The sequence below is a fragment of the Aphelocoma coerulescens genome, chromosome 3 (genome assembly GCF_041296385.1).
Source record: "Aphelocoma coerulescens isolate FSJ_1873_10779 chromosome 3, UR_Acoe_1.0, whole genome shotgun sequence".
NCBI lineage: Eukaryota > Metazoa > Chordata > Aves > Passeriformes > Corvidae > Aphelocoma > Aphelocoma coerulescens.
Genome location: NC_091016.1, coordinates 51,714,474 through 51,729,267, shown reverse-complemented (window position 1 = coordinate 51,729,267; position 14,794 = coordinate 51,714,474). Strand labels below are relative to the sequence as shown.

Genomic DNA, 14,794 nt, shown 5'->3' with positions numbered 1-14,794 from the left:
AAGTCTGAAATGACGGGACACCCTAATTTCATCAACACAGCTACAAGCTGGAACGTACACACTTATGTGAGAATTCAAGAATCTGTATCAAATACATTAGACAAGCTATCACATGACTGAGGGTAGCAATATTGTCTGCAACTTTGCTCCAGTGTTTTTAAAAAAAAAAAAACATTTATAGTCTAATGAATTATCTGCAACTGAGAGAAGCACATCTTATTTAAGCAACTCAGAGTGGTTCACAGGTTGATTTTTGCTGGGCCCACTTTATTTAGTTTTCACCAAAACATCATTAATGATGTTTCAACAAGCTGAGCTGCCAATGCATCTGATTTTCATCCCTAGTTAATAGTCAGTGTTATAACGGAAACTTGATTTACTGAATTATTTTGGGATGCCAGTCTACCACATAAAAACTGGGGGGAAAAAAAACAATCAGCAGTGTCTTAGAAAGCACAGTTATGAAAACTATAAAATAACTGTTGACAGTTAATAAACCTGTGCTCACATGACAGTAAAAGAACAAACTTTCAAAGAATTTATACCTTACACATTTTTATACCAGAACATATCATATTTTATGATTTAGTGAGGATATTTAATTAAAAAGGATAAATGGCCCCTCTGCAAAGCAGTATCTGAGGATCTAAGAGAACGGCTCTTTCATCTATTTTGCTTTTCTTATTATTGCTATGTTTCTTGTTGCTTGTTTTTTTTGCTTTCTAAGGAAACCTATAGAGTAAGATACAGTTATATGCAAGAAAACTATAGCACACATCAACAAAACCAATATTCACCTGGCACTAGTCTTAGCTCTATATGACACAATAAATAACTGGAGAGCTTCATTTATAGAATTCCACTGTAAAGTAAATCAATCACCTGGGAATGAAATGTACTTTTCATGGCATATATGCACATATGCTATTATCAGCCTTTTGTATATTGTCTTAAAGTAATTCAATAATCTCTAAGTACAAAGGACATGAGTCTTTCCTTCTGCTTCAGTGGCCAGTGGTGCTCGCTTGAAATTCCCTAATGGGGAACAGAGGTTGTAACACAGTTGAAGAGGACAGCCATCCCAGAAACATGGCAACCACAGCAAGCTACTCCTCTCACAGGGGCACCACAGCCTTGTTAAATAATATGAAACCACATATTTTGACAAATACATGCTTTTCTATTAGGCATCCTCACTTGCTGACAAATGGCTATGAAAAGTTCCCTGCTAATGTACAAGAATAAGTTCTTCTATGGAGGTCATATAAATGGCTAAATTGAGAGAGTAAGCACAAGATCACTTTTTTTTTTTTGGCCACAAATATTGAATTATTTTTAAATAAAAAATACACTGCCATATAACAGAGCACTTAAATGGCTTCAGAAGTGGTTTGTTTTTCAAGTCCATTTACAAATCAAGATGGATTTTTTCTTGCACTTCGGCACGTTCAAAACCAGAAGTTAGCATGATTTGTGTCAGGTTTTTTTGTTTGTTTTTATATTCTGCCTTGTGATGAACTACTAAGAGATGTTAGGGAATAATCTGTTATGGCTCTTCTCTAGAAGTTTAGATACTCTCTATCACTTCTAATGAGATCCTATCAGTTTTACAACCTAAGGCTTTTTTTGGGAGGCAAAACTTCCATGCTCCACAACAAAGAAAAAAATCTCATCTCCTGAAAGTATAAAAGCAGGCAGGCCAACCCTAACTCCAGAGCCAGAATACAGTCGATATGCCAGGGCAGTTTCACTGTTGCAATGGGTTGCAGTCATCAGTGGCACATAACTTTGCCTCAATGGTGAAGGCTGCAGGCAGCACTGAAGCAGAGGAAAGCTGTTTGAGTAAGCCATGATGAAACACAGCTGTGTTGCTCAACTCCCTCAAAAAACTGGACAATACATGAACAGTCTCATACTGGCAAAACTGCTTCCTTTTTTTCTTTCAAGTGTATCAGTCCTAGGAGTGCTTTAGGAACAGATGGAGGAGTACTGTTGGAACCCTGGGTTCAGAGAATTTCAGTCTTTCAGTGCTGACAGGCAGTGATCCTCAAAACCACATTGCATTTGACCTGAGGCCTTGGGAAAGGCTTCCCTTTTTATGTGATAGCACTGAGATTGTTGCTGTGTAATTAAAAAAGAAGTTTGTTATAACACTGGGTGAAATATGTAGAGATGTAGAAAATTTAGGTTTCTGGGATATAGTAATATACATGTAACAAGATGGAGGATTTTGGGTGTAGGTTAGTTCTTCTTTCTTCACAAGCCTGGGTGATCTGGTATTGGCTCAAAAAACCCACAGTGCAGAACATGAATGGTTAGTTATTGGATTATAAGTAAAAATAAATTAGTTGGCATTCCATAATTGGGTAGTTTGGGCTTTAAAAGACCTTGGGAGGTAGAACTCGGGGGCCATTTCCACCTTGCTAATTTAGAGGCACATTCTGTGCAGCTGTACCACTGATAAGAAATAATAAACACCTGAGTCCAAAGAACAACTCTGCATCTCCTGCGTTTCAATCCGAACTCTGAGTAAAAGAACCAAAAGACAGAGGCAGAGAAAGAAAAGAACAACAGAAAATTTAATAGAGTACCTCCACAGGTCCTTCCCTGATGGACATTTTCATGTTTATACATCAGCTTCTGAATGGATTTTAGTGCATTCTCAAAATGGTGTTTATTCAGGATACCAGGATAGGTCAGATCCCAGGCAAAGGCATTTACACCACAAAGTTAAAGCACCTAGGTGAAGTGGGTAGTGGGTGAAGTGCATAGTCTTAAAATTCCCTCTATGGTTGATAGAGACAGAGAGGAGATTATCGAAAAGCAAGCTCAAAGGAGCTGAATTGGAAGCACTGCAAATACACTTTCCTGTTCCATTTGAGATATGGGGAACCATCCCTCAAGTCCTGTATATCTCTCCAGAACCAGAAGTCACCTCACTTTAGCTGCCCAGTTGTCATTCTTGGATAGCAAGGTTGATTTCAGGGAAACAATCTGGACTTGCAGGGGTGAAAGAGGTGATAATTATAGCACAAATATCAGGAGTGCTACAGAAACAGTCACAAAATCCCAAACACTCCAGAGCCTCTAAGCACTTTTGAAAGAGGAGCACAGATTTCCATAACCAACAGAACTCCTCATGTTAGTTCAGCAGACTCATAAAACATATGAAAAGGGAGCGTTGGGGGTGGAATCAAAGCCAAGCTGACCATTTTTAATAAAAATGTTCTCTATGTGAAGTCAGTCTGTAAAGCATTTGCCCTGGGAAAAAACTGCAAGAACTACTGAAGCCCAATATAAAACCGGAATTTTACTAACAAGGGGAGATTGTACAGTAAGATTAGGGCCTGCTTTCCACTAAGTCTCAGCCAGTGCAAATGCAAAATTACGTATCAGATTTCAGAGCAATCCACAGTTCAGTGGCTCTTAACATCAGATGCAATTAAGCATAATTTAAATTTTTTTCAAATTAATTCCATGGTAATAAAACCAACAACTGCTGTTGGAGGGTCTTTTTGTCACAGTGGTGCTGTTGGGTGATGAAGCTTTTTTAACAGCTTCTTTACCTAGGCAGTACAGTTAAAAGACTATTAGATAGTGGTTGATTTTTCAAGCAGGGATGGCATTCCAGATCAGAACATGAAAACTTAAAAAGAAATTTGTCAAGCCTTCTAAGCTTCATGATTTTTTCCTCCTTTTAATATCTGTTGGATGCTGTAAGCCTATTAGCATCTATTAGCTCAGAAGTCTTTGACCATTTCACTAAGGGAGGAAACCTAACTCTCTCCTCATGTCAGCTAACAATGATCCAGGCTAACAAGTCAGCAGAACCAACTCAGAAAGAAACTTGTCAGTGAGATGAGGAACAACTGATAATTTTGGTTAAATACTTAGTAATTTTTCCTTTAAATCCTGATGTACATTCTGTATTTATTGCCTGCATAATTTCTGCATTTTAAGAAGATTGATGGTAAAAGGAAAAAGGGTTGAAGGGCTTCTGAGAAGCTAATAAGCTGTTTTATTCCAGATTGGAAGCCAGATGTTAAGTTCATACTTAACCTGCCCTGCTGACTCGTCACCAAGATTCAACTCCTCCTCTCAAAAGGAAAACCAGCAGTATCCCTTGAAATGCAGCTGCAGACTACTTCAGATACCTCTTTCAGCTCCCTGTGTTTGCAGCAGGAAACAGCACCACGCTCTGTGCCCTTTCGTAAGTGACCTTCTTTTCTTTTTTCAGAATCAGGTGGGGCATCAGCAGTCATCTCCATCTCATCCATTTGGTTCTCTTCTTTCTCAAAAACACAGCAACTGGTTTCTTTCAGCTGAAACCCTTGGATCAACAGCTGACAGGCCTCCAAGTCAGCTTCCCACACTCTTTGGAGCAGCTGGCTCCCGCAGCTGAAATAAAAGCCAAAAGAAAATAAAACTGCAGTTCAGGGAGAATAGTTGCTATTTCAAGTAACAGTTGGGGTAAATGCTTATTATAGACAGAAAAATAAAAACATCCAAAAAACCTAAGTACCTCAAATACTCCCACAGAGATAACATTACTATATCAAACTGAAAAGCAATAAAGTTATTGCCCTATTACGAAGTCGATGACAGAAAAACTTCCTTGGGTTAAGATGTTGCTTCCAACTGTACAGCAAACATGAGACTTTCTTCTGTTCAGACACAGGTTCAGGGGTCTTGCCATTATAATCAGAGCTTCCTTCACACTGTCAGATACACAGGCCTGTCCTCCTGCAGCCACGTGCCTTGGCTGAATTCGCTGTAGAAGATTATATGCGAAAAACCACACAATTTACTGCATTACATCAGCTCTAATTTTTGGAAAATAGGTATACTAAATTTCTTATTAGACTAAAATGTGCTTGCTTCAGCACTGGTGAATCAGATTAGATTAAACCACAATAGTCTCCCTTTTCTTCAGTCTTATACTTTTGAGTGTTGTCCTTATCTCTTACTAACATGCTTTGGTCTCCTTCTACTTTGTTATGCCACCAAAACAAAACCAAAAGTGTTAGTAAATTCAAAATACCAAACTTCTATAAACTCTTCATCCATTAATCATCTCTCAGACATGTACATTACAAATAACACTCCTGAGATCCATCCAAGAGTTGTTTCCACCTGAAATAAATGGGAATTCTAAGTGTAGATAGCTTTTCAGAACTGAACACTAACATCACACTGTTTGTAAGGGATGTGGTCACATCTCCACTTAAAACATGTTGTCTCTAAGGAACCAAATGAGTAGATTGCCTGCTACAGTATAGCAGAGCCTGGGATGGGACTCAGAAGCAGCTCTTCCCATGGCAATACACACTTCCAGACAGATTTCAATGTTAATAATGGTAATTTTTTTTTCACTGTTCTTTTTCAAATTATATCATTTACTATATAATTGTGAGAAATTATAAGTGGCTTAAAAGAAGAAAAATAACTATTTGATTTTAACTTTTCTGACTAAATTAAATACCAGCTTATCTTTTATCCCAGACAAAGGATAAAGGAGCTGCACTTCTCACAATGAGTTCATTAATCTAACACAAGTATGTTTTTAACTCCACAAATTCTACAAAATGCCAAGCCGTAAAAATCACTCAGCAATATATTGAGACTGAGAGCAAAATCAGGCTTCAGAAGCTGAGCTATTTGATCTGTGCTTAAGAGTCAGTATATATGTTTATTGAAAGCATAATGCAGCATGGGGTCCACAAATTGGTCTCCCCCAAGGAGTTCAAAGTATCACTAATTAGAAAGGGAAGAATGCTTCACTGGATTACATGTCTGTGTTCCATCCAGGTAGCATTTCACTTACCAAGCCAGAAAAATAAAATAACCCCCACTGTTTCTCTACTTGTCAATCACATTATCATAGTTACACAGTCAAAACATTTTCCTGCAGACATACATAAGCTCATTTACTTGCTTTTTGAAAATGTTTTTTTGCATCTATAGACAGCTTATTATTAAAGGCTAAAAAAACACTCGAGAGACCTAAATCAGAATTTGCAATGGATAACTTGTTTTGGCTACTTAATTTAATGAAGAGCTTTATTGACAAAATTAGGGCAGAGAAGGTGATGTATGCAGTATTTCGCAGTGGGGAAGATGAACAGCATGTATAATAGTACAGCATAGTGGTGCCTGGGCTGCTGTTATTTGGCCATGACTCAGCACACTGGTCAATGTGGTTTTGTCTAAGTTTTAAACACATTTTAGTAATCAGCAATTACTGAACCTACTGCTAACAGATGGCTTTTGTTTGAAGGCCATCATGGTCTTATCATGGTATCTTTGTAAAACTGATACATCTTGAGCTAAGATGCTAAGATGTTATGCTGAACTTTCCAACTAAAACCAGTGAATGCACATACACTTAGATACTCTGAACATATCTAAGCCCAACATAAGAAGGCTCCACCTTTTAGTCTGTATTATGGAATTCAGTGCCTTGAAGCATTTTTCAAACACACTTTTGGAATGAAAATTACTTTAAAGCTGCAAATAGCTAACACAGAGACACATTCCAAATGATTATTAAAAATTATGTTGTCCCCAGCATGCAAAAAAACTTTAGCTTTTACATCAGATGTTAAAATTAAACTCAATTGAATTTCAGAGATTGGTTTATTCATTTTCAGTCCACTCTAAAAGTGCATTTGCAGTCTCCATGAAGCCTCCATGGGTGGCTGTACTGAACACAGTGAGATTTTTCAGGTATGAAATGTTTCAAAATGATGGATTGAGTCTGGATGAGATTTTACATTATTCCTATACTTATAAATATTTCATGATGTATCAACACCTCTAGGTGTTATACGCCTGCCTGTATATAAGTACCAAAGTGGCATATGTGGCAAGTTCAATGAAGGTGTCTGGAACAATCTGCTGGAATCCACAACAAATCACAATCCATCGACCATTTACATAGACACAAAGCATGCCTTAATCACCTACTGATTCTGAACTGCCAAGAGTCAGAGTGCCAGGCTTTGTACAAACACCAAACACATTACAATAATGGCCTTTTTCTCAAGGCAACTTTTAAGTTCCAAACAATAAACAAGAGCTAGGATACAGATGAGGATGTTCAAAGAAACACAGTGGACTGGACATGGCACGTTAGTTACAGTACAACAGTTTAATTAGTTACACAAGTAACTGATTAATCTAAGTGGTGTCAAGAACACTGAGGCTTCACAGTGAATGAGTATTTTAAGGATTTGTGGGAGGTCAATGAAACATGTCATTACATATCCAAGATCTCCATCCCTTCCCAAAAGAATCATGTAAGAAACATAAGAGATGCTAGTATAAGAATACAGTGGGCAAGTGATTGACACCAATGTGGTTTAACATCTACAGAGGAAAGTCAGTATTTTCATATTAAAAAAAAAAAAAAAAAAAAAAACAAACAAAAAAAAACTGAGTAGGGAGTGTAAGATTGTGAACAGCCCTGACAATGGAAGCTAGTATTTAGTCTTAATGAGACAGAACAGAGGGAGTCAATGGAGAAAAACAAAGTGAAATGGGAAAAAAGACAGAAGTGTTCATTTTAAATGAATGAGAGTAGGGCAAGACTACTTTTGTCAAGTCATGGCCAGGGAAACTGATAGTGAAGTAAGTGAGATGCAAGACTCTACGTGAGTAATTTTTTAGCTGCATGGATAGCTGGGACAGGTTTTACCTCAAGGATACCATGCAGAAAAGAATCTACAAGAGCAGGCCTAAGCTGACTTGAAGAATGGCTGAGACATCCACATCAACACAAAAGGACGCAGCGGACAGAATTCTGCATTAGCTCAAGTTGATGATGATGAAGGAGCTGTCAGAGAAACAGAGCTGTTTATGGACAGGAGGAAATGGATGTGGAACCGAAAGGCTTATCCTTGAGTTCTCTTCATAAAGTGGCAATTGACACTGTAATTGCATTTGCCTTTACTAAATCTCAAGTAGTTTTACTGGAAACACAACCAGGGTAAAAGGGTAAAAGAAGTAAAAAAGAATATCTTCCCTCTACTTGTGATGTTGGGTGAAATTCATGTCAAGAGACAAATCCAGCAAGGGTTCTCTCTCTTGAGCTCCAAAGAACATTGCTCCTCTGCCTTTTGACAAGATTCTGGGAGGTATTAACGGGGGCTCTCTATGGCTCTCAGCACAACATTATTCTAAAGCTATTTATAGTGCTAACTGGAACTATGAGAACATGACTTTTCTTTATTGAGGGCCCTGCATACATACAAAAGGCACATTCAGTTCCTGAACATTGTGGTCTAAATGAAAACATGCCTGTGTAAAAATAGTAATAAGATTTTATATTAAACTCTATTTAAAAAAAAAAAAAAACCAAACCAAAACAAAGTTCTGCAAAACCTCCTCAAAAGCATATTGGAATCAACACAGGAAGATATCACTACTTGTAAATCTCATCATCTATAGTTTTCAGGAATGCCCCTTGGTGAGTGAATTGTTACAAGTGGTTTATAACACCCTGAGTTATCAACTGTGTGTTGATAAGATGAGGTTGCTTATTTCAAGGGAAATCCCTGTAAGAACCCTCGGATTGAAAGCCAAGAGAGTGAGACTGAAGCTAAAGGGTTACACAGTAAGACAACTATTCAGAAACTGCACAATCAAAAGGTAACTCAGGAGGGGAGATCAACCATCATTAAGAAGAGATATTCCAGATTACTTCCTTTTAATAGGTGAACCACATTAAGGTGCAGATTCAGGAAACCATGTACTTATCTTCCCCCAACACCTGGGACATATTTTAACTCTGCATTCACTGACCCTAAAAGCAGTTTTCTCTGACAAAAAAAGCAAACAAAATGCAATAAAAATAGTCTGGCAGAAACAACAGGGATTTTAATTTTGACAATTAAAATGATTGGAAACTTTTGAGGCTTGCATAAAATGCCAATGGGAATCAAAAGACTTTGTTCAATATCCCCATTCTTTATTGAACTATTGTACAAACTAGGGAAAGTTTCTCTATATTTTGGTCACTGGCTTCTATTTATATTTTGCACCACAGGGAAGGAATGAGCTCTTCTCACTCAACATTTAGCAATGCCTTTGTTTCCTTTTCTTAAGGCAAAGCTGTGCAGTGAACAAAGAGACAAGCAAAAGAAAGTATCCTCTAATGATACTTAGAGGAAAAAAGGCAACGGTATTGCTTCTCTCTTAGCAGAGCCTCCCCTTTTTATTTGATTCATCATATTAATTTGCAGTCATGCATTAATTAACTCTTCTTATATTTAACAAGTATTTGCCACTTCAGAAATATGCTTTACTTCTCTTCTTCATTTTAAAAAAATAGAGGTTTCCAGCCTGATCAGTTCTTGTTCTTTAACCTTTATATTTATATAAAGGTTATATAATGATATATATCAAGGCTGTTATATTTTAAGATGCCAACAGCCAACCTGTGGAACATACCAAGGACTACAATGTGCCAATCAGTGACTCACATGAGGCTCCTGGGGGAAGGAGGCACGTAATCCAGTTTTCCCCACCTGACTGGTGTGCAATGACAGACTGATAAGGGAGAAAGTACAAGGAAAATGTGGACTCTGCCCAAGCAGCAAAACTTTTGTTTCCCCTTGAGGCACCTGCACACTAGAAAGTCACCTTCCCTAAACATCTGAAATCAAAACCTTTTTTTTTTTACCCCCTTCTTGCAAGTATCCCTAATCCTATAAACACCTTCAATATAATCTCAATTTCAGAATTCAATTCCTTGCATTGTGTCCCTCCTCTCCATTCTCCACAGGAGCCAAAAATCTAATGAATTGACTTCATATGATTCCAATTGCGTGGTTGTCTCCCAGTGTGGGAGACATTCTTCCTACTCCCATATTTCAAAGCTCACTGATAACAGTTGTTTGCTGCTCAGCACTATTGTCACATTTCTCCATGTGAAAACAAGACTCACTCCCAGAAAGAGACTCCACATATTCCCTCGTCAGATTAACAACCTACTCTACCCTGGAGAATAGCTAAAACTCCCAGGCAAAGTCTGAAGCTTGCAGTCCTTTTTTTTTCCCTGGCACAAGCAATAGCAACTTGCTTCTCCAACCTTGCCTTCTCCTCTATAAAACATACAATACTAACTACAAAACAACAAGTAGCTCTCACTCTTTAAATGTGATGTTTCACCCACTAGAGAGTATTCTGGACCAGAACCACAGAAGCCCACGAAAGCAGTCCTCACAATCCCCATCTAATTTCTGGACTTTTGTATCTTCAACACCTGAAAAATTTGCTCTGGGCTGACTTTTCTAGTATCTACACTTCATAGCCACAGTCAAGTTCTCTGCATATCAGGCAGATTCAAAAGACATCCAGTGCAGACATGACAGTGCAGCAGAGAGGGGAAGACACCACTTTCATGCAGTTGGAAGAATGGGTGATGGCAGTGGCTCTGCTTTCTACAGCATCCCAGGAGCAGCAGCAAATGTGCAGAAAGGGGCAGATTTGAGTAAAAGGAGAGCAGAGCCTCCAAACCAGCCCTCAGTGTGGTGGCTATGGCATCCATATCTCAGGACAGAGTAAATCTGGAGGTGCAGTAGGCAGAGCACCTGGAGCCAGATGTCCTGTGTCCTTGTTGAGTGATCTAACGTCCACAGTTCTGCTATGGAACACTCACCACAGTCTTTTGTGTTGGGATTAGGAGCTGAAGTGAACACGTACCATATTCACTTCAAGCAGCATCAATTTCTAAACCTGTTCCAAACTTTCAGTACTTCTTGGCTTGGTGAGCAAAAAGAAGAGCAACAGTTCAATTCCCTCCTTGCTCACATCTGCCAAATTTCAGAGCAGTCCTAGTGGAGAACCCCAAACACATTCAGACACCTGCTCATCTGAGATATTTAACACTGTAGACACCCTATGCCCAGCATAAAAAACACTTAGAGAATGGAACTGAAGTGTAACACTATGTTGAAAGGAACAGTGCCATGCTGGAAGGCGAGCACTTAAACACTGCACAGTCTTCCTCGGACAGCTGCTGCTGTTGCATGGTCCTTGCTTCTTTCACATCTCTGCTTGCCCATATCTGAAATTTCACTCCAGGAAAAGTGTATTTCTGCAAGTCTGGGAGCAGGGACAACTCTTTCAGTTAAAAACTTAAGCCTGTTCTTCACTGCCTCTGTTTTCTCCCCCTCTCTGTTCTGTTACCCAGAAGGTAACCCTGCCATTCTATTACTTGTGGTAGCTCCAGGTAGTGTCTTTAGATGAAGACATTTTGTATATATGCATAATGAGGCTACACCACCAATTCTATAAATTGTGCAATTAAGGAAAAAGCATAAACATTCTATTATGATGGGTTCTAAGATTTCTAAGGAATTTTCTCACATCTCACAAAAGCTATTAACTTGAACCACCTTCATATTTCTTAAAAAAAATTCCTTTCTGTGCAGAATTTTTCATAGAGATACACTAATAACAACAAATATGTAAATTCATGTAAAAATACATGGCCCCTCACAGAAATCTCAGTAAACAAAAAGACAGAATAAATATATATCTGCCAATGTTTTCTGCCAATATATTTTTAAAAATTAACCTTATCAATTATACTCATTATCCACAATTTTTTCCACTCAGTGAAACATTACCTACTGCATCCAGGATACTGAAGTTTAGCACTGAAATCTAAAACCAATCTGCTAAGAATTGACATATTTTCTAAAAAACCCCCACCCTGATACGGCAACTTAAGGACAGAACTATCACCTTGAATTTTATGTGGAATGTACATATTTTATGTCTGTTTTTTCTTTCCTGAAAGGCCTGTTAAAAACAATATTTCTAGTGCTTAAAACCAACAATAAACATTTGACTACCGTTATTAAAAAACAACATACCACACAATATCAAACAATACTTTCGTCGTTTTCTCTTCAATCCTCCAGCCATTTATTTTACCTGGCGCAGAACTTTAATCATGGGCTGTCATCTTTTTACCAATATTCAGTGTCATTGCATTATACTTAAATTATCTCCACTGGAAACACAAAATTACAGACTTCTGCAGCTGACGGTTTTCGCTTCAATTCTTAACACAGGGTGGATGCAGGAACGGGACCAACATGCCAGGTGCAGGAAATTCAGTAATTTACAAGGGAAGAAGGAAGGCATCTTGTTGAGAGCATTTATAATTCAATTCTGTCCCTATATTTACTTTACAGTTTATTTTTACTGTATTACCTAATCTATCATGTAAAAATTTACTACCTGCTTTCAGGGCTATTTATTTCTCTTTGAAAAAAGGAATGGTCCTCTGCCCTTACCTCCACTGAAACATCTATTACAAATAATCTATTCTAAGACTAAAAAACTTAACCTTGATAGATGAGGAGAAAGCTACCAGGGAATTCTTCTTATTAAGCAGTTCACACAAAGCCAGCTTCTCGACCCTAGTTTATCATTCACCTTATTCATAATCTGATAAAACACCTTCAAGCTTGGTACTAACTCTGATAATTCAGTCTGTATCCTGCTTGCCTTTGGCTCCTGCAATAACAGCAAAGCCCCACAATGTCATTAATTTTGGTTGGATAGGAACTGCTGGAATAAATTTTTTTTTCTGCACTATTTAATATTTGATCCCAAATTAGATTTAAAGGAGAGGCACGAATTAGGCCCTGATTTTGAAAAACGTGTATCTCAGTATCTATGTATTCCTCTAAGCCCCATTCAGCTGAGCTGCTACACAAGCTTCAATACTTTCTTGAGCTTGAACTCCACAAAGCATCCAACTCCTAGTGACCTCCACTGAAATGGAAGTCATTTAGTGGCTTTCAAAGTCACGACCAGTTCTAATCCAAGAGAATACACTTGTTTCTAAAAGTATGCCACAGGAAGAAAGCACAGCATTTGCATTGAGGCCACATTCTCAGCTGCCACAAATCCACACTGCTGCAAGAGCAGCAATGGCTATTTATACCAAGAGAAGAATGTGTTCTTATTGCAAAGCAATTAGAATAATGAGCCTGATCTCTTATTGCTTATTACATTCTCCGACCACAGTGCTAGGAAGCACATAGAAGGAATTCACAATTCTCCTATTTTTATTCACCTCTCTTCCCTGACATCAAACAGTTTAAAATATACTTCTCGGTCTGAAAGGATGAGAGATTTAGACTTTCAGCATCAAGGGAATTTGGGAATGTGAATCATCTTGTGCGCCACTGACCAAACAGGAATTAAGCATACATAATGATTAAAAAACAGGGCAAAGAAATAACCTTTTAGAAGAGGTACAATTGGGAGAGGTGATATATTGTTATCATGTAGGAATGTACCTTGAAATTCAACTTTTGTAACCAGGACACACCTGGAAAAACGAGAGCGTTGGCCAAATACTGATGTCAATAGCCACATGCTTACAGAGTTCCTCTGAAACATCCAAGGGCACCATATGACCTGCTATAGTTGCAGAGTCATGTAAGTTCAGGAGCCAAATCCTGTTCTGGATCAAAAAGAGCAAGAGAAAGGGCAAGGTCTACAGGTCCTCCCTGGCTGGACCCTGCTAGCTCCAAAAACCCTGCACTGCTGCTGACAGCACACTTGAAGTTGCTGGGCCACGCGTGTCTCCCCAGACTAGCACAGTACACTCCCAGGAGTAAGTACATTAATTAATGAAAACTTCCAAATGCTAGCAGGAAAGACTGTCCCAGTTGTATGCAAAATAGAGCTATCCTACATCTTCACACTCATGCTATGCAGATGGCAATACTTTATTTTCTACTTGTTTAATCACCATCAAGTTCCTATCTAATTGGCCAGCCAGGGCTTTGTGCGACGTATCACCCAAAGACAGAACAGGAGGATTTAGCAGCACCGGTGGGGAGCAGGCAGATGGCGTCAGGCATCCATCCTCATCTTCCTTGACTGCTCTACAGCCATTACTACTGTTGATGGCAATCCCACTCAAGAGAGATGACTAAGCCTCTGTAATTGCACAAACTGGCTTCAAATCTTGTCTTCAGGGATGCATTGGAAAAGAGTAGCAGTAAGAAAATACACATCCACCTCTGAACACTTTTCTTGCCAAGTTCAGAAGGGAGAAGCTCTTTTTCACATGTATTCAGTTACATGCAGCCACCAAGAGCATCTGGTAGGAGAGCAAAAGCTAAATGCCATGGACCCAGAGGCGACAAAGAGCTTTGCGATCCCTCCCTCCCCTCACAGAGTCATATCTTCACAGCTAAAATGGGTTGAGGTTTGCATGAAATCAGCTCACAGAGAAGTCAACAGCAGGGCAGAGCTGGGCAAGGCACAGGTGATGCTGAAGGGCAAAGAGAAGCACTTTGAAGAGTTTACAGTTATTTTTCTCAGTAAGACTGGGAAAAGTCACATAAAATTATTGGAAACAATCCTCTGTGTCAAGGGATATTCTTTAATCAATTTCTCAAACTCAGTCCCTAGTTTTCAGACTGCCTCTCACCTAACACTACTACACCCTGCTGCATGTTTTCCTTGTTACTTGAAGGGAATGATGAAACCACTGTCCTTTAGGTTGACAGTATCCAAATTTAACTCCTCAGCAGCTACAGCACACTGCAAATACATCCTTATATTGTTGATCTTGGATCTTATTTTCAAATTCCCTCTGAAAATCCTAGGATGAGGTCAGTGGCTGAACACTCTTTGTGAAGCATAGTGGAGCTGTTATAAAAAATATTTTGTCATAGCCAAAGCATTTTTGTGTAGGAAATAGGAAACTATTAAAAGCAAACCACCAAAGTTCATTGTATCAATCTTCCCTTCATTA

The 14,794-nt window shown here is 38.6% G+C and overlaps 1 protein-coding gene across 1 annotated transcript in view; it reads right to left on the bottom strand.

Moving 5' to 3' along the window:
• DISC1 (DISC1 scaffold protein) overlaps nucleotides 1-14,794 on the bottom strand; it is a 191,732-nt gene that overhangs the window by 22,544 nt on the left and 154,394 nt on the right. Inside the window, 1 exon segment of the mRNA XM_069010268.1 lies at nucleotides 4,155-4,398. Within this exon segment, the coding sequence (XP_068866369.1) occupies nucleotides 4,155-4,398 (244 nt within the window).